This window comes from Agelaius phoeniceus, chromosome 10, assembly GCF_051311805.1.
Source record: "Agelaius phoeniceus isolate bAgePho1 chromosome 10, bAgePho1.hap1, whole genome shotgun sequence".
NCBI lineage: Eukaryota > Metazoa > Chordata > Aves > Passeriformes > Icteridae > Agelaius > Agelaius phoeniceus.
In genome coordinates this window covers 23,581,473-23,605,333 of record NC_135274.1, presented here as the reverse complement: position 1 = coordinate 23,605,333, position 23,861 = coordinate 23,581,473, and the positions used below count along the sequence as shown (strand labels likewise).

At 46.7% G+C, this 23,861-nt stretch overlaps 1 protein-coding gene across 6 annotated transcripts in view; it reads right to left on the bottom strand.

The window, feature by feature from the left end:
- Positions 1-21,934, bottom strand: part of MECOM (MDS1 and EVI1 complex locus) — a 48,191-nt gene extending 26,257 nt beyond the window's left edge. For 3 of the 6 annotated variants that reach the window (XM_054639193.2, XM_054639192.2, XM_054639196.2), the window contains exons 1-5: positions 19,978-20,098; positions 9,606-9,708; positions 7,637-7,853; positions 5,777-5,924; positions 4,588-4,741 (exon numbers count right to left, since the gene is read on the bottom strand). In XM_054639193.2, the coding sequence (XP_054495168.1) occupies positions 4,588-4,741; positions 5,777-5,924; positions 7,637-7,853; positions 9,606-9,654 (568 nt within the window). In that variant the 5' untranslated portion in view covers positions 9,655-9,708; positions 19,978-20,098. Of the gene's footprint in view, positions 1-4,587; positions 4,745-5,776; positions 5,925-7,636; positions 7,854-9,605; positions 9,709-19,977; positions 20,113-21,710 lie in introns of those variants that run through there. The other 3 variants (XM_054639194.2, XM_077184168.1, XM_054639195.2) reach the window with 2 other exon arrangements.
- Positions 21,935-23,861: the final 1,927 nt, after the last annotated feature.

The window sequence follows — 23,861 nt, the reverse complement described above, 5'->3', positions numbered from 1 at the left end:
ACGTCCAATGCATTTCTATTCATGCAATGCATTCCTATTCATGCAATGTATACAGTGCTCACAGGTGCCAGTAACACTAAATTCCACATCTTAATTTTCCTAGTCTTAATATTGCTTATTTGCTTCTTGCACATGACAAGATAGACCATATTTCAGCAACAATTTCCTTTAAGAACGAAACTCTCTTTATTTGCACATCTGATGCTCAGTAAGAGACTGATGAACTTCCTTTCAAACACCTCTGGGATGAGAATTTCAGTCTCACAAATGCAGCATTTGGAAGAAAGCCTGGGAACACACAGGGGAGCAGATCTGCCTTGAGGTCAAGGCCTGATCTAGCCTGTGACACTCTGCACGCTGGAGCTCAGCTTCCAGCAACCTTCCACAGTGGCAGGAGGCTGGAAGTGGTCCCAGTGGTGCAGAGTGAGACACTACAGAGTCAATCACATCACTGAGGCAAAGAGGATTTTGCAGGCTCTTGGTTTTCTGGCTGCTACAAACCTTAGGGAGCAAACTGGGGCGGCAACCAAGTTAAGAGTCTGTAAGTAGAAGTGGGGTTTGGAAGAGGGCAGTGCTTAGTTCCCCAGTGACTTTTTATGTCCCTTCTTGGCATCTTTGGGATGAGCAGGAGCATCTGGCTGTGCTGTGCCTTGTGCTTTTCATTATGCCAAAATTTGTCTGTACCTCTGCACTACCTTGCTTCTAAGAGTATCACCTCCAGACTTGTTTGAAAGCAAGGCAGCACCACTATCAGCAAGCACTGTTAGCCCTCTGCAATAAATCCTTTTTTTTTCTGTTCTTTTTTTTTTTTTTTGTCCCAGCCAGGAAAAAGCATGTGGCCGCTTTATTTTTTTATTTAATTTCTGTGGTATCATAAACTCTCATCTTTCACACATCAAAGCCGCACAACAATGCGCATTGTGTATTCCGAGGCCTTTTTAACAATCATTTTCATGACTCGAGACAGTCTGACATAATTTACAATGGCTCTATTTTAAGCCTGCAGAGGAAACTGAATTGAATGTATCCCATCCTGCACTCTTGGTTCCCATGAACTGCAATCACGTCCTCTAACTTCCACTCGCACCGGGGCCCGCGCTAACCTTCCTGCTCCTCCAAATCCCTGCCCTTGAGAAACTCCACCACTTGTTGTCATCTCCTGACTGTTTACCTCTTCAGCAGCCTGCTCCATATCTCACCAACAATGCTGCTATTGTTCCCGGGCCTGATCCTGCCCCATCCACCCGTTTTTCCCCTGTTCTCATCCCACTCTGACATCCCCGGGACAATTCGTGGGGTAAACGGTGCAGGATCGGGCCCAAACACAGGAAATTCGCAGTGTGGTAATTCAGGAAGGAGGTTTGTTTCTGTGTATCAGTTACTGTTCCTGCTGGAAATCTTCATTCACAAGGAAAGGCAAGAAAGAAGAGAGAGAAAATCAAAAATCGAGTGAAAAATAGACAGGGAAAAAAAATGGAAGAGAAAGAAGTAAGTGACACAAGAAGGATAAGAAGAGATTATTCTAGTTTCTTGAAAATGCTTGGTTTTCTCTCGTTAAGTAGTTTTTGTCACTTTAAAAATAATTTATTTGCCTATTTAACATAGATATACTTTTATATAATATAGAATTATTTATCATTAATTTTTGCTCTGATTTTTCTGCAATTTTCTCCTATTTTTAGCTTAATTGCAGGCATAAGATTTCTGTTCCACACTCCAGCGTACAGAATCAGGCCCCTTACCTTCACTGTTGAGGCTTTACACAGTAATTTCCCCCAGCTCCCACCATGTTGATCACAGAAACCAAAATTAAACTGACCCAAATGGTGACTCGAGTGTTGCATCCATAGGTTCACACAAGCTGGATATTATGAATTTACTCCTCTCCCATGTCTAAAGCAGGATAGACCATATGCATTTTTCCAGAAAAAATAAATATCTCAAACGCACGCATTTCTAATGATAGGCTATTGTAGAATTAAAAAGAAATCATGTTTTATGAACTTTTGATCTTCTACCATGTTGCACTGAGGTCCTGCTTCTTATTCACATGGCTTTATTAAAGATAAGGCTTTGATCAGGTTGGCTGGAGTGGCAAAGGACTGAAAAGGGGAGTATTGGCACAGATTAGGTCTTCCTAATATCTGGAAAGTTCTCCCTTAAAGAACAGTGGTACATTATTAAACTATTATTCTCCATTAATATGGAGAATAAAGTCAATAGACTCAAGAAATATTCTACTCTGGAGAAAAAGAAAAATATGCACTTAAAATTTTAAGATATCCTTACAGGCTATTAAGAGAGATGCAAATTAATAATTTGACTAAATGCATTTTATCTCAGTTTTAAAACTAAATGCAATCGATAATGGCAATACCATTAACATAAGTAAATATTTATTATTATAATCTCAGCAAACAATTAACAGGTGAACCAACAATTTACCTTTTCAAGCACTGAAGTCTTTTAAAACTATTTAATGAGGTGCTGCTTGCTCAAGGTGCCTCTTGCATTTATTCAACAAGCATTCTATTTAATTTTTAGGGCTGGCAAAGGAGTTTTGTGCCCAGGTGGCAGCCCTTGCTCCCTGGAGTTCTGTTCCTCTTGGGGACTCTCACCTGAGCCCAGGTGTGTCACAGCATCAGTGACAGGCACACCCAATGCCACAGTGACTCTGTGTCTAATCTGACTGTGACACCTCCATGGATATTCCCAAGGACTCCTCAGATAAATTTGTGTTATAGGATCTACCTCCTTTTCACCACATGCCTTAAACTTTTGTAGATGGGGGGTGGTTATCAACTTTAATTGTTTCCATGTACGAAAGCAACAGAAGCTGGGTTTGATTTCTGCTGTTGCACCTTATTACACCCTTTAAATCTCACTGCCATACTTTTTAAGCAACTAACTTGTAAGAGAAGCTCCCCTCCTTGCAGCTTTTACTGCTCTGCAGACCTCAGGTTTAACACAAACCCCCAAGAATTGCAAAAAATTAATTTCGCGCCTATGCACTCTGTACGGCGATTGTCTCTGAACCCCAAATTAGCCAGCAGTTAAGTTTGCATATTTTCTGCTTATTAAAAAAATTACTGTAAGTACTATTTAGAACATGTTCAGCCCATTGTGGCATGTGGTTTCTATTTGGGGAGGCTGGAGATTCTGTGAAGGCAGTGAGTAATTACCTTAGTGTTGGTGAGTTTTCACTCAGGCTTGGGCGGCACACTGTAATGAGAGACAGTTGCCATAAACAGACTGGTACGAGTAAATCATGGTGTGTGGCCTTCTGGTGGAAAGCAGATATCTGCTCTAGGTGACCCTACCTCACTCTCACAGCTCAGCAAAGCCAACCAAACATGTGGTCTCCAAACCTTTTTGTTCTGCAATTACACGGCTGTTATCCATAGGTTGCTCCATGGGGTTTCATCCCTCACACTGCATGTGAAGAATACCAGTTGTTGTTTTGATTTATCAGAAAAAAAAAAAAGCAACAAAAAAGCATTTGAGAGATTATTTCATTCATGAGGGGTTCCACTTAGAGATTTCTATGTAGGATGTTGCAAAAGGCCTACCTGAGGAGTCCCCACCTAACCAGAAGTTAGTTTCCTAATTAAGTGCAATCATTTAATCTGCAATCAACTTTAAAAATTATTAGTGATACTTAACATTGGAACTATTATACATTTTCTCATTGAAGGAGTCCAAACCAAAAGTATTACTAATCCAATGGCAGGTTACACATTTTGCACAAATGAGTTGTTTAATACTCCTCCTCTTGAGGAAATATATTAGCTTGTGGCCAATGCTTTTCACAGGTGTGGTGCAGATATTTCAGTAAATTATTGTTGAAAGCAGCAAAAGATTGAAAGGTTTAGCAGACAAGTAGGAGAGATGGTCAAGGTACCTTTCAAGTCACAGCAGGTGCCTGAAAAGGCTGTGGTGGAGAGTAGCACTACCAAAAATACTTTAAAATATTTTCTGCCTCTGCTTCCCAGGTAAAAAGGAGGGAAAAGAAGCTGCAACCTTCCTGTGAGGTGCTGAGGATCCCAGGTAAGCCCAGTACAGAGCCAGGCTCACATCCAAGGCCAGCTTTATTGCTGGAGAAGCTGTCAGTGAAGATCTAACTGTTCAACTCAGTCCTTAAACTTGGGGCATGCTCGAGGAAGATGGCAAGATGAATCTCATTGCCCCTGAGATTTGTTTCCCAAATCCAGCAAAAGTCATGGCATCTGCTGTGGAGACTCTACAGCCCAAAATCTGCTCCTAAAGCAGAAGGAGAGCAATGAGGGTGCAGCCACCAAACCTGGCATGGCTAAATCCCACTCCTCTCTTTGCATCTGCGCCTGGAAAAACATCCCCGGGACAACAGGTACATTCATACAGCACACAGTCTGTCTGAAAAGGAAAATCACATAAAAACAACTCCTTGCATTGGACCACAAATTTCCCAGAACTCATTCAGTAACTCCCAGCCCTTGTGACACGGGTGGGGAACTCAAAGGGAGCAGAACACAACCTCCAGCTCCCAGAGTGCGCTGCTTTACGGCAATGAAACAACACTTAATCAAAGACGTTTAGTTGGAGACTTACATATAAAAGGTTTGACACTGCTGTGGATGTGTTTGTGCTGTTTGAGGCCTGAAGAAGTGGCAAAGGTTTTGCCACACTCTGGACAAGCGTGAGCACGGGCCCCCACATGCTGGGAACGAATGTGCCTCTGAAGGTTGCTGGGGTCCGTGAAAACCTGCTAGGAAATGAGTACTGATTAACCAAGAAACTTGACTGTGGAAGAAGCCAGTTATTACAAGAGCCCTTTAAAATTCAAACCTTGGAGCTATTTTTGGGAGTATTCTAAGGTGAAAACCCTTGCCAATGGCCAGCAATGGGAGCTGTGCCTGCAGGAAGGGGCCTCAGTTTCCCAGGATCACCCAAGTATTGCGTGGGTCTGTGCACCCCTTTGCAGCAGAAACATTTGGCTTTGCTGTTAGAAATTGCACATTTGAGGTCACAGATTTCATGGGAAATGAGTGAAAATGTGGCTGTTTGAAACCTCTAAGTGTTACTTCAATAGAAATACTTTATACTGATACCTGAGTGTGTGACAACAAGTAATCCTGTACACAACTCAGAGGTAGAAACCAGGGCTTGGTTACATCTTGTAAGTGTCAGCTGAATATGAAATTCCCATTATTGCAGCAAATCTACCTAAAACCAATTAAGTCCTCATGCAAAAGGGCCAAGCTTTGGAAATGTGATAAAAAGCAAATGCAGAATACCACATACTATACAGATAATCCCCACAGCAAGCCCAGTGCTGGGAAGTGATGGAGATGCTTTAGAGATGAGAGTTGTACTCAGTGCAGCTGTGGGGCAATGCTATTGCTTATTTTTGATTTATATTGCAGTAATGTCCTGAAGTTTCTGGTCCCAGCAGCTGGCACACAGCCTAGGGAATCCTCTGCCCTGTGTTTCCCTGGGGGTTCTTGCCCCTCATTGACCTTCCTACACCCCACCAAAATTTTCAAGGACCAAGCCCTGAGCTCAAGAATGGTCAGCATCCTGCATTGGTGCCCATTTCAGACTCCACAGCCATTTCCAAATCAAAAGGGAAAGAAAAAGAACATATTTTCAAAGTAGAAGTGAAAACCCTTGAGAAACCACCTGGAGCAGGGCAGAAGCCCTATGCCCTCCTGCATCCCAGCCTGGGGCACCTCCACTTCCAGGCTCCCCTGCATCCAGCAGCACAAGAAGTGCCAGGCAGCCTAAAAATTCACTGTACCTTGGCACAGTTCTCACACTCGTAGTGCTTCCCGCTGTCGTGTGACATTTGGTGACGTATCAAGTTGGACTTCCAGTTGAAAGCTTTGGGGCACTGGTCACACTTGTACTCCCTCTCCTCACTGTGTGACAGCATGTGCTTCTCCAGGCTGTGGAAACAGGAGCAGGGCTCAGTGAGATGGGGGTTTACAGGAGGAGGAGAGAGCAGAGCACATAGTTACAGCCAAAAGAAAGAAAATTAAAAAGCCCCAAAGGCGCAGTCCTGACAGAAATAAGTCCTGTGAGTTCCAGGCTCACCCCAGCCAGGAGGCAGAACCTCCTTCTCCCCACCAGAATAACACATCCTCTCATGTTTTGCCAGGCCACTTGCAAATGCTCCAGGAGATGCTGCTGCCATCGCTCCCCAAGGAGATTATTTCATACACCTCTCACTATTTCACTCTGGTAATTCTTCCCTGCAGTCTGAATTATTTCTGCCTTATGACTTTCCCTCTAAACACACCTTGGATGCCACCACCTGCTATAAATCCACTCCTTTGATGGGAGTGAATTTTTCTTACAGCAGTAATAGATAAGGAATAACTCCTCTGGAGTAGGACAGGATGAGTTTAAGAAGCCTCTAGATAAGGTACACTGCAACTGAAGCTATTATTGATGATTACTATTAACTGTGTGCAATTGTGTGGTTGTTTAGTCATTCATTTCTTAGTGGTTTATTCAGTCTATTACTAGGATATTCAGTGTCCACCTAAATTCTGTTGCACATCTTTAAATTAAATTTTGTCTCTGAATTTTTAGCATTCATTTGTAGCAAATATGTATTTTTAAACAGCTGTATTGCTTGCTCACATACAGAGTCATAACTCACACCACTGCTTGAGGGAAGGTCACTACATAATGCAAGAGTGGATTCACAGAAAACCCACTGGAAAGTGGGAATTTTAGCCTGGGATGCCCAAACTGTTTTCACATGAACTTCCCACTGATCTCTGCTGAATCAGTGACCAAACCTGCTGGGGTTACAGCCTTGTCTGGGTTGTGTAGCCCAAAGAGCAACCTCCATTCTCAGCCACGGGAAATGGAAATTATTTCACCCTGCAGATGCTCTTACTTCTACCCCTCTTCTTCTTTTGAAGGCAGGGGGGGGAATAATTCTGGCTTCTCCTCCTAATACTTTTATAACAATTGACTTTCCGTCATGTAAACAAATTTGCCATAAGACCCAGAGAGATTCTTGTCCCTGGCTGTGGCACCTGGACTCTGTGACTGGCCATCAGCACTGGGCACTCCTGGACCCAGCACCCCCATCTTCCTGCCCAGCTATTTCTCCATCTAATTACTCACACCCTCAAGCACAGCTCATTTGGGCCCTTGGTTTTATGTAATCTGGATATAGCACACTTTGGCCCTTTTTTGCAGTGAACTGTCTGCATGGTGTATGAGCCTTTCAATAATTCAGCAGTTCAGAGAACGGCTGCATTCACTCTCATTTTTCACTCTTTCTCACAGTACTGCCCATCTATTTATGATGACTCCTTCTTTGTTTTCTGCCTTTTCTCTTCAATATTTAATATTTTAAGCTAAATTTACATTTCCTCAATGATCCCCATATGTTAGATATCATCCTCTCACTCGCAGGGAGAGAAGAACTTTAACACTGAATAACTCCCAACATGCAAAAACCTCCCAGACCAGAGTCCTGCCTCACCCAGGCCATTCTTCTGACTTGATCTGCCTCCATCAGCCCCTTGGAATGAACCCCTCAGACTGAAAATCAGACACATGGAACACACACTGCCCAACACCACCCAATGAACAAGAATCTGCCCCATTCAATCACGTTTTGAGCACCTTCTCCTACCTTTGTAAGTCTGGGAAGACTTGGTCACACTCTTTGCACTCCTGGATCTCATGCACATCCTGCAGGTCACTCTCATTCTCAAGCTTCTTCTGGAAGTCCTCCTCCACCATGGAGAAGGCGGAGTGAGGGGTGCTGCAGGGGAACTTCTGGTGGTCCAGCAGCTCAGCCTTGGACTCGAAGAGCTGGTCACAGTCCTCGCAGCGGTACTGGCGCTCCTCTGCAACACACAGGGGTGGGGACAGGGACACCACCTCAGCTTCCACACATCCTTAACCACCACCCCACCAGAAGCTGGATGATGGTGTGGTTAATGGATTGCTCCTCAATTAAAAAAAAAAAAAAAAAAAAGGAGAAGAACCTCAAAAGAAAGAAGGATTTCTAAGAATGCTTTATAATGGTAAAACTGCCTGGGTGACATCCAACAGGAATCCCTAACCCTGGCTTAGGGCAGAAGTTTAAATACCAAGGACAAGTGTTTAAATACCATCCTAAATGGAATTATACAGGGTCTAACATGGACATCCAGCAGAGGCTGCCAGTCTCTCCATTTCTCAATGAAAGGGACTGACTCAGACACAAACACCAGCATCTAAAATAGCCAAAAGGGTGTTTAGAGCTTTTAAAAGCCTCTTCACTTTCATCACAGTCCTTCTGCAGCACCCAGCCCTGTTCAAAGTAAGCCAGAGATGCATGAAGTTAAATTCTTTGCTTTAAATTCCAAAAATTTGGTCATAATTTCTTGCTGGAAAATGTAGAATATCAGCAAAGTGTTACTTTGGAGTGAGTACTGCATTGCTTTAACTAGTAATTCCTGCAAAAGAATAGATTAGCTGAAGAAAATCCCAAAAAAAAAGCGAACTTGGAGAAGAGCATCCCACAATGGCTTTTTTTTCTGCTGTATTTTCTAGTGTTGGTCCATACAAGGAGCCAGACACCCTGGTTTGGTTCCAGATATAAATGCCCCGAGGCTCTGAGTCAGAAAGGCACTGGCTGGGATCCCCAGTGAATGTTCTTGGTTGCTACTTGACAGTTGAGCTGATCCAGAGAAAGTGTCATGGGGCTCTGTTCTTGGCTGTCCACGAGCAACACTTTGGCTCAGTCTGCTTCTAAATTAGCCCTGTGGGACATGATCCTGCATGTGACTGCAGAGATCTCCTCTGGTGTCATTTATACAATAGCTACTTGACCATGGGGACTAGGCAGGGAGAAGAGAGTGCTGGACAGGGGGACACCTTCAGCAATAACCAAGCAAAGTTAACACTGGGGGAAAAAATCCAAACACAAAACCAAATGGGAATGAATGTATAACCCCTACTTTTTTCTTAAGAGAACAAGACTGTACAAGCAGTTACAAGAAAGTGGAGACCTTTATAATTCCTGCCCTGTGCATTGTCCCTGAATCCCTGAAAATTTGTAAAATGTCCCTCTGGGCATAAACATACTGGGCATTAAGCAGATATCCCACACCCAGGTCCCACTGTGGCTGATAATCCACTGGTATCACAGCTAAAGGAGATTTTGGAGATTGGGGGATAAATCTGAGCAACAACTCAGGAGTTTCAAAGAATCTGTGTGTGGGATGAGTAAAGGACAAGTGTGAGGAGTAAGAATGGCTGAGATGTCCTCACAAGTGACAGCAACATTGACAACCTCAGATTTCCTCTTTTCAAGGTCACAGTTGTTTGGCTAAATGAAAAAAAAAAAAATCTATAACCAGGGTCCTGCTCCTGCAGGAGCAGCACAATCTTCAGATAAGGACATGGACTGCTGTTCTTCTTTTGCAGCCCCACAAAAAAATCAAGTTTCAATCAGGAACAAAAGGGCAGAAGACGGACAAATGCAACCACAGTCCAGCTCTCCTCTCTGCAGTGAAGCCATCCCAGATTCCAACAGAAGAAAAAGTCTTCCTAAATTCTGGGTTAATTTCAGTGATACTTTCTGTCAGATGAAACACTAAGAAGAGGCTAACCGTGGATGTCCGGAGCCATTGTTTCATGTGAATAATCTTCACTCTTCATGAACAGTAAGAGCTCCTCTCCTGGTTCAATATCTGCTACCACTCTGTAGAATATCTGGGGAGAAAAAAAAATAGAAAGAAAAAGCAAGGTAAAGGCAAAGAAGCACCACAAACCTGCTGGTGTGTGTGGCAGACCTCGTGGCCAGAGCCTGCCCACTCATGATGTACTGATGGAGAGGGGCTGATTGACCACGGCAAGTCTGCTCCTTCCAGCCCCAAAGTCGCTGTGTTTTGGGATCTGTGAGGATAAAAAGGACTGCTTTCAACAGCCTCTGCTGCAAAATGAGCTGTGCAGTGACTGCAGATATCACCAGCAACCTGTCTGCTGAGTTATACCAAAGAGCAGTCATAAAACACATCCCTGAGTGATCCTGGTAAGGGAAGGAACTCCTGTTGCACTGGGGAAAAGTACTAAAGTAACTTTAATACTTTTACTCAATTATCTCGGACATCTTTTCCAACCTTGATGTTTTTATAATTCTAAAGCAGACACAAGGAGATGCTGCTGGTTAAGCCATAGCCATCCAGCCCTCCATTCCAACCATCTACACAGTCCAAAAATCTGTGAGGAGAGAAGCTTGTAAGAACCAGTGCACCTGGCTATTCCTCAGCTTCAAATGGAAACCAAGGGAAAAATCAGTCCTGGATGGAGAAACGCCATGAGCAGTCAAAGCTGCTGGTGGTGGCCCTGGCTGGTGACACCATGTCCCCTTACACAGGTGATGCTGGGCTGTGGGAAGGAGCCCTTTGGGGTGGCAGGAGGCTGTGGGGGAGGGCAAAGGGGACACCCTCCCTTGGGTCCCTGCACCAGAGGAAGCACAAACCAGCACCACCAGACTCTGCCGAAAGGAAATTCCCAAAATCCATCTGGCTGCTTTCTGTCTCAGCAGGAAATGTGAAGAGCACTAAAAAGCTCCATGAAGCAGCTCAAATAAATATTAGTAACTTCCTCGGGCCTTGTTAAACAAAACCACATGACAGCTATGTTTCCTACGCTAAAAAAATGATGCCTTTGCTTTTTCTCAGCATTTTTAAAAGGTTTGCTCCCAAACTCTTAACTCTCAATGCTCATTGCAGTGCACGGGGAGAGAGGCAGCAAATCACTCCCGGCGATCAAAGTCACACAGGTGAGTTTGTCACAGGCAGGGACAGGTGTCTGGAGGTGGTGGGTGCCTCCCCGGCCGGGTCACACGAGGGCTGTGACCCAGGGCGGTGCTCGCCCTGCCCAGGCACAGCGCAGCATCATCGCCCACCGGCAGCCAGCACATACCGGTGTCCTCCAGGAGGTGGCCGTACAGCCTAATCCTTTCTGCCTGCACAAGCCGTGCCCACTAAACGGGATAAACACTTAAAAATATCCAATTTGGATGTATTTCCTCAGATTTGGTGGGTTTTTTTTTTTCCTGCAGTTTGTCCCAAAAGCCCCTCCGGAGAACAGTGCAGGGAGTGGCAGTGGAGGATGCTCATCCCACACCCCAGGGCTCACCTTCACCAGGTGACACTGGCAAAACACATCAGGCACAAGGCACCAGTGCCACAACCCCCTGCTTGTGGCCAATTTTCCCCATAAAAACCAGGAGAAGGAGTTTTTGTGCAGTGTGATCCACTCTCCCTCCTAACCCACACCATCCTCATCGAACCAACAGCCTGGGCTGCTTGGGTTTCCCATTTGTATCTCTGGTCAAGGGGATTTCAAACTCCACAGAGTGTTTTGGTGGCCGAGAGAGCCTGGCAGTGTCCTGTGGAGGTCCCTTCATGCAGCCAAGCAAGTATCTGGTACCACAACCCCCTGTGGATGCAATGCTGCTGTCAGTGCCAAAGGACACAGAGCTTCAGCGTGCTGGGGCTGCACTGAGGCAACACAGCTCATCCCATCTAAGGCCAAAACACATTTAAATGGAGCCAGCTTCTACCTCCTGCAAATAAACCTGATGGCAGTGCCACATCCAGTGAATATCTGCAGCAAGCAATGCTTGGTTTTCAATTTGTTACGATGGACGTATTGAAAAGTGGATTTTCAATCCCAGAAGTGTAATGGCCTCTGCACATCTGAAAGGTAAGCTGCAGTTGGATCTGTGGAAGATAGGCCCAGTTGCTGGCTGGTCTGGGGTGACAATAATATGTGGAATAATGATATGTGCACACTGACTGAAGAGATTTCTGGGGATCTCCATCTTGGGGTGGAAGCAGAAGGACAAGACAGAGAAGGAGCAGCACACAGCCAGGACACAGAAGGACTTCCACCATCCCAGAGGGACTGTGCCAAAGCTTCTGCTCTGCCCAGGACTTGCTTCTTTTCCCAGGTTTTGTTTCCTAGTCAGGTAAACACTGCTGTTCTTCCTGGGTTGGTTTTGCGGGTACACCAAGGAGCAAACAAAAACCACAGCAGAGCCTTCTCCCATATGTTCCCTGTCCCACCAAAGGTTTCTGGAGAGACCTTTTCACCTCTCACCACAGAGGGAGGACACATGGACTGGGGCATAAAGAGGGTCTTGTTCACAGGCTCTGTGCTGGGGAGCATCGCTGCTCTTGGGGCAGCCCAGGGCGATGCAGCATCTTCCCTGCAGCTGTGGGACACAGCCCCGAGCAGGAGCAGGCTCTGCAGCCAGCTGTCTTGTCTGCACTGGTATTTAGAAATCCAGAAATGACCCAGCTACCTATCAGAAACTGCCTGGCCAGCCTCTCTGTCCCTCAGCAGGGAAACAAGATGAGTGTTTCAAAAAACTCTATTTTTTAAGTTGAGTAATGTTTCTTTATTTTGCATCTCAGACCCTAACATTCTCTAAAAAAAAGGCTGAGTGACAGATTTCCATTTTCACATTATTGGAGTATTAACTTTAATTATTATTAAAAATAATTTTTTAAATTTCTGTTTATACAGAAAAAATTCACCTGCACTAACCCTTTATACATCAATTTACATTGCAGTGAGAATCTAAAATAAAACATATTGAAATTTAAACCAAAACAGTCATGCAGGTAAATTTATTCTGATTTTAAAAGCTGTCCTTATTACTTCACATGAATAGCTTTTTTTTCTCACTCTTCCCACCTAAAAACTCCTGGGGTTACCCTATCTAGGAAAAAGTGAGAAGCCAACTGTTGAAATGAACCACATTGCCTGAATTTTGAGGCAGCAGCAGATGACCCAGAGGAGGCAGGGAGGGGGGAAATCCTGCAGCCCCCAGATGGGAAACCTCACAAATACTCCCCCAGCCCCACAGGTACCCTTGGGCTGTCTGTGTGTTGCAAGAACAGCACCTCTACCACGGGCAGTATTTTTGGTATTAGGAAATGCTATCATAAAATAAGTGGATTTTTCAAATGCAAAGCTTGAAGATTTCTGGCACACAGTCCTGAGTTTACTATAATTAATGAAAGGTTTCAATTTTCTGGCTATCATTTCTCCAGCTGACTGATGCTGCTGCATTCGCCAACTTTTTTGGGTTAACCTGCACTGGGGTCTGCTTGAGAACAAGTATAGGAAGAGCTTCTGCACAGGAGAGGAACAACCAGAGGAAGGGGAGAAAAAAAAAAAATAAAAGCAAAGTCCAGATGCTCATTTCACATGCCCTGGGATCAACGGTGTGTGACTATAGTTTATGTAGGAAGAGCAAAATCGGATTCAGGTCTGGAAACACTTTCAAAGTTCAGGGGGTCTGAGGTGGGGAGAAGTTGGGGGAGGCCTGGCTCATCAGTGCTCTGTGCCTGCCCACACCCACACTGCAGGTCAGAGATCTGTGCTACCGAGCAGAAATAAAAGCTTCCAAACTGCAAAGCCATAAAGGGAAAGAGGAGGGGGGATAAAAAAAAAAAAAGGAACACACACAATTCACTTTTAAATGGATGAATAAGGCCTCATTGTTATGAATCCCAGTTTACTTTTCCTGGTCAGGCACTTGAAATTTTATTTATGCTTAATAGACTGCATTTGGCATGTGTAAAGATGACAGAAGCGTGAATTATGAACGACCTTCGACCTATTCAGGAAGTTGTAATAATTGAAATAATAGCGAAACGCGCTCCCCGCGAGCTCGGCTGGGGCCACGCTCAGCCACTGAGCCCCCGTGCTTTGAAGCACCCCAGCCATCCCCCTGCCCCTGCCAGCCCTGCCTGGACCCCCCTCTGCTCCCATCAGCATCCCCCAGAACCAGGAGGGGTTAACTGAAGGTAAAGTTTTGGGGGGAAAAGCAGCAACTCAGTCACTGAGTGCAGGCGGAGGCAGGAAGTGCCATGCACACATCTGTGATGCCCCAAAGAGGAGCTGTGTTCTGGTGCATCCAAATAAACCCTTTATTCCTGCCTACAGCTTTGGGGAACATTGCACGTGCTCCAGAGCTGCCAGGGAAATTCAGATTTTAGGGCAGGCTAGAGATGCCTCTCTAAGTGGATGCAGTTTGTCCTTTAACCCCCAGGCCACGTGCTGAACTCACAGCTCCCACCACAGGGGAGGCACCCAGGGATCCTGTCCTGCACTGGTGCAAACAGGAGGACCCAGCTTGGGGTGGTGGGATGGAACAGAAGACCCCGAAAGTGGATTTCTCCCTGGTGAGCCCCACCAGCGCTCACTGGACCACATTCCATGGGTACACCCACCCCAGGCAAGGCAGCCCCATCTCCCAGCTCCTCTGGGGAATGTCCCCAAGAGGCAGAGTGGATGCTGCCAACTGGCATCCACCTCCACACTGCTTCAGAGCAAGAGGGGAATTTGCTTGAAAAGTAAAACAAATTAAATGTCCGAAACTACTAATGAGCATTACATCCAAGGAGCTCCATCAAAATCAGGAGTTACACCCACCAGATAAATGAGAAGGACAAACACACACACAGCTCCACAACAAGCTGTAATTAAGAGTTTGAAGGGAAAAAACAAGAAAGAAAAAGGTCCAAATAGAACAGCTTCAATTTTAGCTCCTGTGATGAACAACTTGTGCAGCTGGAGAGCTGTGTGATGAAACCCGAGCCAGGTTCTTTTTGCTATACTCAGGCAAATGATAAATTGAAACAAACTGGAGTTTTTTCAAGGGCCAAGGTAAAGGAGTCCTGTCTGAGAGCTGTATTGGGCCCAAAGAAAACTTCAGCAAAAACCCAGAGGCAAAAGTCAGCAAGTCTCTGCATGCAAGGGGTGAGGGGGCACAAGTGGGAGCCCGGTGGGGAGAAAGGTGGGGAGAAAGGACCCTCCCAGGACCCTCCCCTTCCCCCTGCAGACAGGGCAGGGGAGCACCACAGTGCCTCAGCACCAGGGCTGTGAATCCTTTCCTTCTTCATTTCCAAAATGCCCCAAAATCTCTATGCAGGAAGGACTGGAGGAAGGATGCTCCAGGAATCCTCACTCTTCCACCTTGTAAGGGAAAAGGTGCCTCCTGCTCCCCAAAACAAGAAGGGAACTGCAGGATACCTCCCTGCAGGGCCCCCTTTTTGGCATCTTGGGGAGCTGCAGGCCACCTCCCTCCTCAGTACCACTCAGGTCTTCTTCCACTGTCGGTGAATTTTAGCTTCTGTGAAAGCCTTGGTTCCTCCAAGCTGCTCTGGTCCTGCAGAACCTCTTCCTTAGGGACCACTAACTACTGACACCAGACCCCCATTTCTGTCACCCAGCTGTTCTCCTGAGCTGATCTAACCAATCTGTTGCCCTCTAACACCCATGAACCTGCATCATGAACCACACCAATATCAAGCAAGATGCAGTCTTGTCCTGGCTCTGTGGTTGCCCATAATTCTCTACGTTTTAACGAGCAGACGAGTAGGATTTGACAGCCCTCATCACAGAAAAGCCCTTATCACTTTTATGAAACATGAATCAGCAAGAAAAACCTCATCACTTTGCAGAAATGGCAACAACAAGTTGCTAGGTTTGGTTCTAAAGAGTTTACTTTAGGTCACATCAGGACAGTCCAATGCTGAGAGCAGTAACACCACCAGTGCATCAAATTCCAGATAACACAGGCAGTCATAAAGCCCAGGCAGGAATTTCACCCACAGCCTCAGCTCTAACTGCAGCAAGTGGAAAATCACCACTGAGCAGCTCTTCATTCCACCAGCTCCAAGCTAAAACATCCCTGCTCCACTGGAGACAGATTTTTAGTGGGAGCTGGATTAAGCTTTATTTGCTTAATAACCAGCAATTCACAGGAAGAATCATGGCAGAACAGAGCCCTGTGTGAGCTCAGTGTGTGCGTGCCCTCCTGACCCACAACAGCCAAAACCTTAATTTCACTCTCTGACAACAAAGCCTCAAAACTATTCCTTAAATACACAACTTTTGCAGGTGGCTGTGCAAGGAGCCCCTGCCCGCCACGGACAGGGGGCCGCGGCCGTAAAACCTGAAACATGAAGCTGTGCCTGCAGATTAAAAAAGTTTGTAAAACGTGTAAGGTGGGATCAGATCTGATGGAACCTACAGCAGTAGGTTCACTCCTGTAAGTTTATATTACTGACATCGGGCATGTTGTTAAGAGTGTGATACTACTGGTTTTGCTCCCTTTGCAGTGGCACGTACTTGAGTATAAGGCAAGGAAACAAAACACACACACAAAAACCCAATAAAAACCTATTTGAGCACGCACAGCAATCTAAAACCTCAGTAAAGTGATCTTGAGTCACTCTGAGTTTTCCGTGGATAAACCAAAGGGACTCTTCGGGAGCTGCTTTGTTGGGGGGAAAGGGATCTGGAAGTCCAGGTCAGTTTCACAGCACTTTGTGTCTGGATCACTGTCAGAACTCTGCAAGCAATAAGCAAGATAAAAACAATATTCTGGTGTTTTAACTTCAACAGCTACCAACAATCTTTCTAAAAATAAAAAAGTGAAAAAAAAAAATTTGTAGTTTGAAGGTGACCGTGATCTCAGCCTGGAATGTGTGACGGACGCTGCCATGCCACTGCTTGATTTGCAACTGCACTTCCATTAACATATATCTTTAAAAATAATGCTTTTGCTGGGCTGACAGCGCTGCCAGAAAGCCGAATAGACCCAATCATTCTGAAGTCATTAAAAAGTTGAACTAATAGATATTTAACGATAACAGAGAGGAGTCGTCCAAGTTAGCAGAAACTGCTCTAGAATCCTAAACTGACTCTGAGCTGAAAAAGCACATTCCAGGGCAAGAACAGTGACAAGGCTCTCTGCAGCTCTGCACACACTGTAGTCTCCTTGGGGAAAAGAAAAAAACTGAGTGCCCAGTTTGTGGAATTTCGTTATTGATATACACCTAAAATTACATATGTTCAGGTTAGATTGGATGTGACAGGAGATAATAGTAAGACAGCAAAAAGAAATCCTAGATCGACCTCATTCGAGATTTAGAAAAAAAATAAGTACAAAAATGCAGCTTTTAAGCCCTACTCCAGCTGCAATCAAATGAAACATGAGTTGCATCCAGCGTGCATGTTTTGACTGCATCCCACCATTATCGAGCTGTTCATCTCAGCAAAGCTCATTTATACAGTCATAAGAAAGAGCCCAGGCCTTTTGTAAAGTTGATCCTAAGTGATGAAACCTAACCCCAGCCGTGAGTCAGGGGGTGGGGTGGTATGTCTCTGAAAAAACTCTAAGAGAGAAAATGACAAAAAAATGTTTTTCTTTCCCTCTTTTTGTTAAATACTGCAGGTAGAACACAGCAGAGAGACCAGATTACACACTGCCCTGAGTTCATCTCAATCCTGCCTCGAGCAGTCTGGGAACCATACCTATCAGTCAAGCTCGAATTTAGCAGTATAAACTTGTGGGCAGCATGAGGCTGGGAGCACTGGAAGGATCTTTCACCTTCTCAGGTACAGCCCAATGTTTGCTTGTGAATTTTACAGATGAGTTGAAGCAATTAGAGGTGAACAATTACTGCTGATCGAGTGTCAGTGGCTCGGGAGCGAGCGCAGACTGGGGATGCTCCCTGTGCAGCCAGGGCTGCTGAGCTGCTTTGTGTCCCTGGGGGAGGCAGGAAGAACTGGGGTGTCCCCCCACGCCTGCACCCAGCACTGGCTGTGGCTCCAGCTCAGCTGGGCTCCCCTGTACCAGCTGGGCTGCATCGTCCCTGCCCTCCAGCTCCAGCCACAACCACTGACACACATCCCCAGCTTCACCTTATTTTTATTTCTCCTTTTTATTCCCTTCTTTTTCTTTTTTTCCCCCTTTTTATTTTCCAGGAGCTACCAAGGCTGAGTGACCCCAGGCAGCCCCACACAGTCTATGTGCACACTCAGCCCTGACTTGCATTTGTCACTCCTTGTACACGCACACGTTTGGCCATGTAACGTCCATTTCCCAGTTTGCCTCCCCATTATATTTTATATTACCTCTGGTGAGCTTGTGCCAGAAGAAAGCAGAAGGAGGAGCTGTTAGAAAGAGTTTCTTGCTTTAAGATTCGAGAGCACATTTTTAGCATTAACTTTTTAGGCTCTGGTCATAAAACGTTGGAGTACGCGGACGATTTTGTGGGTAAGTGTGCAGCGTTTCCAGAGGGCCAAATGAACAACAATCTCCTGCTGACAGCACCCAGATCACAACAAGCTACTTGAAAGACAACCAAATCTTAATTTGCAAATCTCAGCAACAAAATGCTATAAAAATATGGAATTATGAACAGCACGATACTGTGCAAAATAAATAACAAGTCTCCAGTGAATGAAGGGAATTATTGGCAGCAGTACAGCCACCATTACCAAATGTCAGAAATGTAAACACTAAAAAAAAGAGAAAGTTAAAAGTGCCATAACTTTCCTTCCAAAAACGTCAAAGCGCGGGTGTGCGCTCAGAGGGAGATGCTGATGGCTCAGCCTCGCCTGCACTTTCAGCTGCAGATCCCCAGCACCGACCCAAAGACAGTGAGTTGCTTGACCAATGCATGTGATTTCTTCTGATCTTTCCTACCTACACCAGCTCCTGCTCAATGTAAAATACTTGAATTCTCTGTTTCAATTAATCCACATAGTTTCCCCTTCCTATCACTGTTCCATAAACGCTCTGCACGGAGAGAATTTATCGTTTTTCAGCACAAAGCGTATTTCAGCTTGGAAAATGTAACTTGCTTTTACTAATAACCTTTATGGTTTCTTTAGTTAAACCAGCTGCTGTATAGAAAAGAAATTATCTCTCAGTCCGCTGGCTCGTTCCATGCTACATGTGCTCAGGGCTGAACTGTAAAAGTTGGAAATGAAAAAGATCTTCTCTCCTAGTTTCTGAGAAAGTTATTTAACCCAGTTTTAATCAGCTATCTTACATGAGCTAAATATGTAGCACTGTGCTGGAAATAGCAGGCTCCCTCACATTCATTTCCTATACGTATGGAATTTGATTAGAAAGAATGATTTCTAATTGAAGCTTTGTGTCTGGTTGTGATTCTTCTTTCAATACTGTCAAGGCAATTAAATCAGCTAAAGATAATCTTTAACATTCACCTGATGCAGTTAATTAAGTGGTGAAAAATGAAACACTGATTAAATGAATCGAATTCTATCTTGCAGGTAGAGAAGTTTAAATTGGAAACAAGAATTCACAATCAGCTGTTGCTTTGCTGTTTTAGGTATTTTACTTTAAAGAAGCAAAGCTTCCTCAGCCTAACTTTGCCCATTAAAATATTTCATAATGGCCTGTGTTATCCGCAGACAAAAGCAAACCCTGATTTAGGAAACACCTAATAATTCATCAGCATAATTGAAAACAAAATGCTTTACTGCTTTACTGCATTCTTCCTCTGCCTATCCCAGCCTTTTTTCCAACACACAAGGATAAATAATGTTTCAGCCCAACAAAGAGTGGATTTCAGTGCAATAAATGAAAAGAAAAAGGAAACCACCGAAGACCCTGATTCAGCACATAAGTACTACGAGTTCCAGCAAAGTGTATGGGAAAGCACAATAATATCCATGCATGTGTGCATTCAAATCCAAAGCCCCACACATGCAAGTACACTGGTAACATTATCACTTTTGTGTCCTCCCCTCTTTCCATTAAATTCATGTTACAGCATCCAACCAACTCCACGATTTAACACAGCAATCCAAGTGGACTGCAACAGGAGCCAGAAAATGCTCCTAATTCAAAATCAGCACATAATGCCTTTGTATCCCTTAGAAAGCAGCCCTGAATTTTATCAGACATAAGACCAAAAAAACTCATACATGAATTGAACAACAATATGTAAAACTGAAAATTCGTATTTTCTACCGCCCCTAATCAAAATTATTCCATTCTGCATTTCCATCTGTACCTTATCTTTTGCAATAACAGCAAACAGGCCAAAAGCTGCTGTGAAATGCTGTTATTTTTTTTTTCCATTAACACGTGAAAGTTCCTTTGAAAAGTAAGTCCAGAAAGTGAACACCACGTACCTGATCACTTATTTGACAGGCAACAAGGTTGTGCTGATTGTAGCATCCAGCAAACTTGATATATTTGAGCCAGTTTCCTACATCTGGTTGACTGGCATCTATGCAGAACTTCACATTGCAAAACTCATCCAATATCTAAAAAGAAGAATAAGAAAGAGTAAATCTTTCTGTCGCTGGCTGAGTATCCTAATCAAAAGATAAATCACAGGTTTCCAGATAAACAAGCAAATAACAGTAATAATAATAATAATAATAATAATAATAATAATAATAATAATAATAATAATAATAATAATAATGGTGTGTTTATTCAGAAATATGTTTCCCTGCTGAGATTTTTTTAGGAACTGTCAGAATACATACATAATAATAAAAAGACAACAAATGTTCTGAAAAACGTCTTGACAAATGTTTACAAGTAATTGAAATGTTGTCTAATTATTGCAATGAAACACTATGTTAATTTGAAGCACCTGATTTTCTATGCATTCATCAATGACTGTGTCTGAAGTTATTATTTTAATTAAATAAGAATCTGACAAGAATATAACAAAAATTATTAAAATAGATGGTGTTGGCTTCATTGTAGGTTTCTGTTTTGTTTCAGGATTAATGTTGATTGCAGCACCCATTTAGAATTTTTATATTTGTTGCTCTGAAGCAAACTTTATCTGGTAGGCAGAGTTATTTATCTTGTTTTAACATTACACTTCCCAAACAGTCCTGTGCAACACTTAAATCCCTCCCCTTAATCGAAGCAAAAAACAGAACTCCTTATGTCAAAATAAAGAGAATAAATGAAAAACAATGTAAACACTCATGCAAACCATGGCAGTATTCAATACACACCAATAAATGGTTCCAATTATGCAGACAATAAACAAATATAATGAGACTACTCGTGGACAAGCTAAAGACGACATTCTATTCTAATATCATGACAAATTACTAATCATTACAGTGGACTGAATATCATTATTCGCAAGCTTCACCATCGGCCTATCCCAAACTTCCCACAGCTTCCCGGGGAGCTGACTGCTAAATTGTAACAACTTCGCCTTGCCCCCGGCAGCAGCCACCCCATTTTAACAGCAAAATAAAGAAAACGACCTGAAACGCCCCAAACGAAAGCGCAGGGCTGTGGAGGCTGCGCCCCGCCGGGGAGCGCCCGGAGCCGCGGCCGGAGCCGGCGCTGCCGCTGCCCGCTCACCGGGAGCCCACGGAGGTCCCTGCCCGGCCCCTCGGCGGTCCCGGACCGAGCCCCGCGCCGTCCCCGCGGGACCTGCCCCGGGCACCCCCGCGCTGTCCCCGCGGCCGCGATCGGGCCGGGCCGTGGGATGGGGGTGCGGAGGGTGCGCGGGGCAGCCGAGCATCGCCCCGCCGAACCGGGCTCTGCCCTCTCCTCCCAAAGAGAATTTGGAAAGCCTCGCCCCCAGCCCGGAGGCCCCCGAACCCCGCAGAGCCCCGCAGAGCCCCGCAGAGCCCCGCAGAGCCCCGCGGCCGCGCTCAGTCCCCACGGGCGCGCACGCTGCCCCGCCGCCCGCACCTCCGGCTGCTCTTGGGAACGGGACGTTTAATTGTCCCTTTCGGAGAAAGCCCCAAGGAGGGAAGGGGGGCTCACCCCGCACTCCCCGGTGTCTGGCCTCTGCCCCGGGACCGGCGGCACCGACGGGGCAAAGCGGCCCCGTCCCGCGGGGCCGTGGCAGCGCCGCCGCCGCGCTCGCCGCTCTTACCTTGTGTCGCCGGGAGCCCGCGGGGGCAGGGAGGGGGCAGAGGGACAAATATCCTTCAGGCGGCTGGAAGCAACATCTCGGCGTTAAACGCGGGCGGAGGCCGCGGCCGTCGGGGTCCGGGGAGCGGCGAGCGCGGCGCGGGGCGCTCCACCATGTGCGGGGGGCGGCGGGGCCCGGGCGGGGGCTGCTGGCCCCGGAGGGCTCAGCGGCGGCGGGGCTCCTGCCGCCTCGCCATCACCGTCCCCTTTCGGCCCCTCCTGGTCTTATCGGCTGGCTTTGGGGCGGCGTGTGCGAAAAAAGTTATCGGGGAAGGGGGAGGAAGGGGAAAAAAAAGAAAAAAAAACCACCCCAAACCCACACAAGCCTTTTCAGGGAAAGGAGGAAGGGGGGAAAGGAAAAAAAAAAAAAAAGGAAAAAGAAAAACAACAACAACAAACCCCACAGCGCACCGCTCAACAAAACAAACTTCTTTCACTTCTCCGCCGGGGATGGGAGAAAAGTGAGTGCGCGTGGGAGGGCGATCGGGCGGGCGGGCGGCTCTCCCCCTCCCCACGCTCGCAGCCTGCCCGCGGCGCTGCTTCCCCGCCGCACCCCCGGGCAGCGCCCGGCCCGGCCCGGCCCGGCGCGGCCCTCTCCGCCCCCCCTCCCCGCCCACCCCGTCGGGCCGTGCCCTCCCGCCGCTCCCCTTTCGGGCACTGTCTCTTTAAAGCGGGGCAGCCCCGGCCGCTCCGGCCGCCTTTCCCCCCCCACCACCCTCCTCCCCGGCCCCCCCGTCCGGGGCGGCGGCGGCGGCGCTCCCGGCGCGCTTAAAGCGACAGCGGCCCCGCGGCCGGGGGTCACCGCCAGGTCGCGGAGGAGCGGCCCCGCGGCGGGGGCTCACCGGCAGCCCGAGGGGGCAGCCCCCGCCGGGCCCCCCCGGACGCATCCCCCGCCCGGGCCCGGCGGTGCGCGGTGCCTCGGGCCCTCGCCGCTCGCCTCTATTTATTGGCCGCCGCCGCTCGCCCCGGTGCCCGGAGCCCGCAGCGCCGTCGCGGCCGCCCCGCAGCGGGGGCTGCGGCGAGCGGGAGCCGCGCCGCGCTCGCCCCGACGGCTGCTCCCGGCGCTCCGGGTGCAGGCGCGCCCGGCGCGTTACCCGAATTGTTCCCGTCATCGCGTCACTCTGGTTACTAATAACGAGATTTAATGAAATGCAACTTCTTTTTTTTTTTTTTTTCCCCCTCGGCCAATTTTCGCGACGACCCCGTTTGGTGCCGCGGAACCACGGCCCCGCTTGCCGCCGCTTCCTAAACGATTTTTTATTTTTTTTTTTCTGCTTTTATTTCTTTGGTAACGAATCCCATGAATGGAGCGGCGGGAGGCCGGGCTCTACCTGCCGGCGGGGGCGGCGGGGCCGGGCCCGCTCCCTCCCGCGGGGCAGCGCAGCTCCCCCGGCTCGGGGCTCTCCCGGCTTAAATGGACCCGAAATCCAACCGTGCCGCAAAGCCGCAAAGTTTGGAACAGCCCGGGCTCGCTACGGAGAGATCCTCGTATACGTGCTTTGGGAAGAGGGCAGGGGAAAAAGAAAAAATAACAGGGCTGAGCTGTATCTTTTATTGCACCATACAGAAGTGCCACCCACTTTTTTTTCTTTTTTTTTTTTAAGTGCAGATATATTTTTCAGACTAAAAGTGAATTTTTCTTCCCTGGGGGGTCAGGAAGGGCCGGGGAAGGAGAGCGGGGGGGAGGGCGAGAAGCCGAGTGACAGGAGATGCTGATGGATTCGTCTCAGCGGCCCGTTATCTGTGACATTGACCTGTTAGCTCAGATAATGGCTATTGTCCGAGGGGAGAGAGACGGGGGAAAAAAAAAAAAAACCAAAACCAAAACCCGCACGCAGTGGTGGTAGGTAGGACAGGAAAAAAAGGGAAAAAAAATCCTTTGTCACTAACCTCAAAAAACCCGGTGGGAGATTCCCAGAGCGCCCGGGCCTGGGAACCGGAGCCCGCCCGGTGTGCGGGGCCGTGGGTTCCTGCCCTCCCTCCGCTCCCCATTGTTGGGGTGGTTTTTTCCCTTCTTATTTTTCCTCCCTCTCTCTCTTTTTTTCCCTTTTTTTTTTTTTTTTTTTTTTTTTTTTAATTTAGCCATAAATTGGCCCGGCTCGCGCTATGAGCT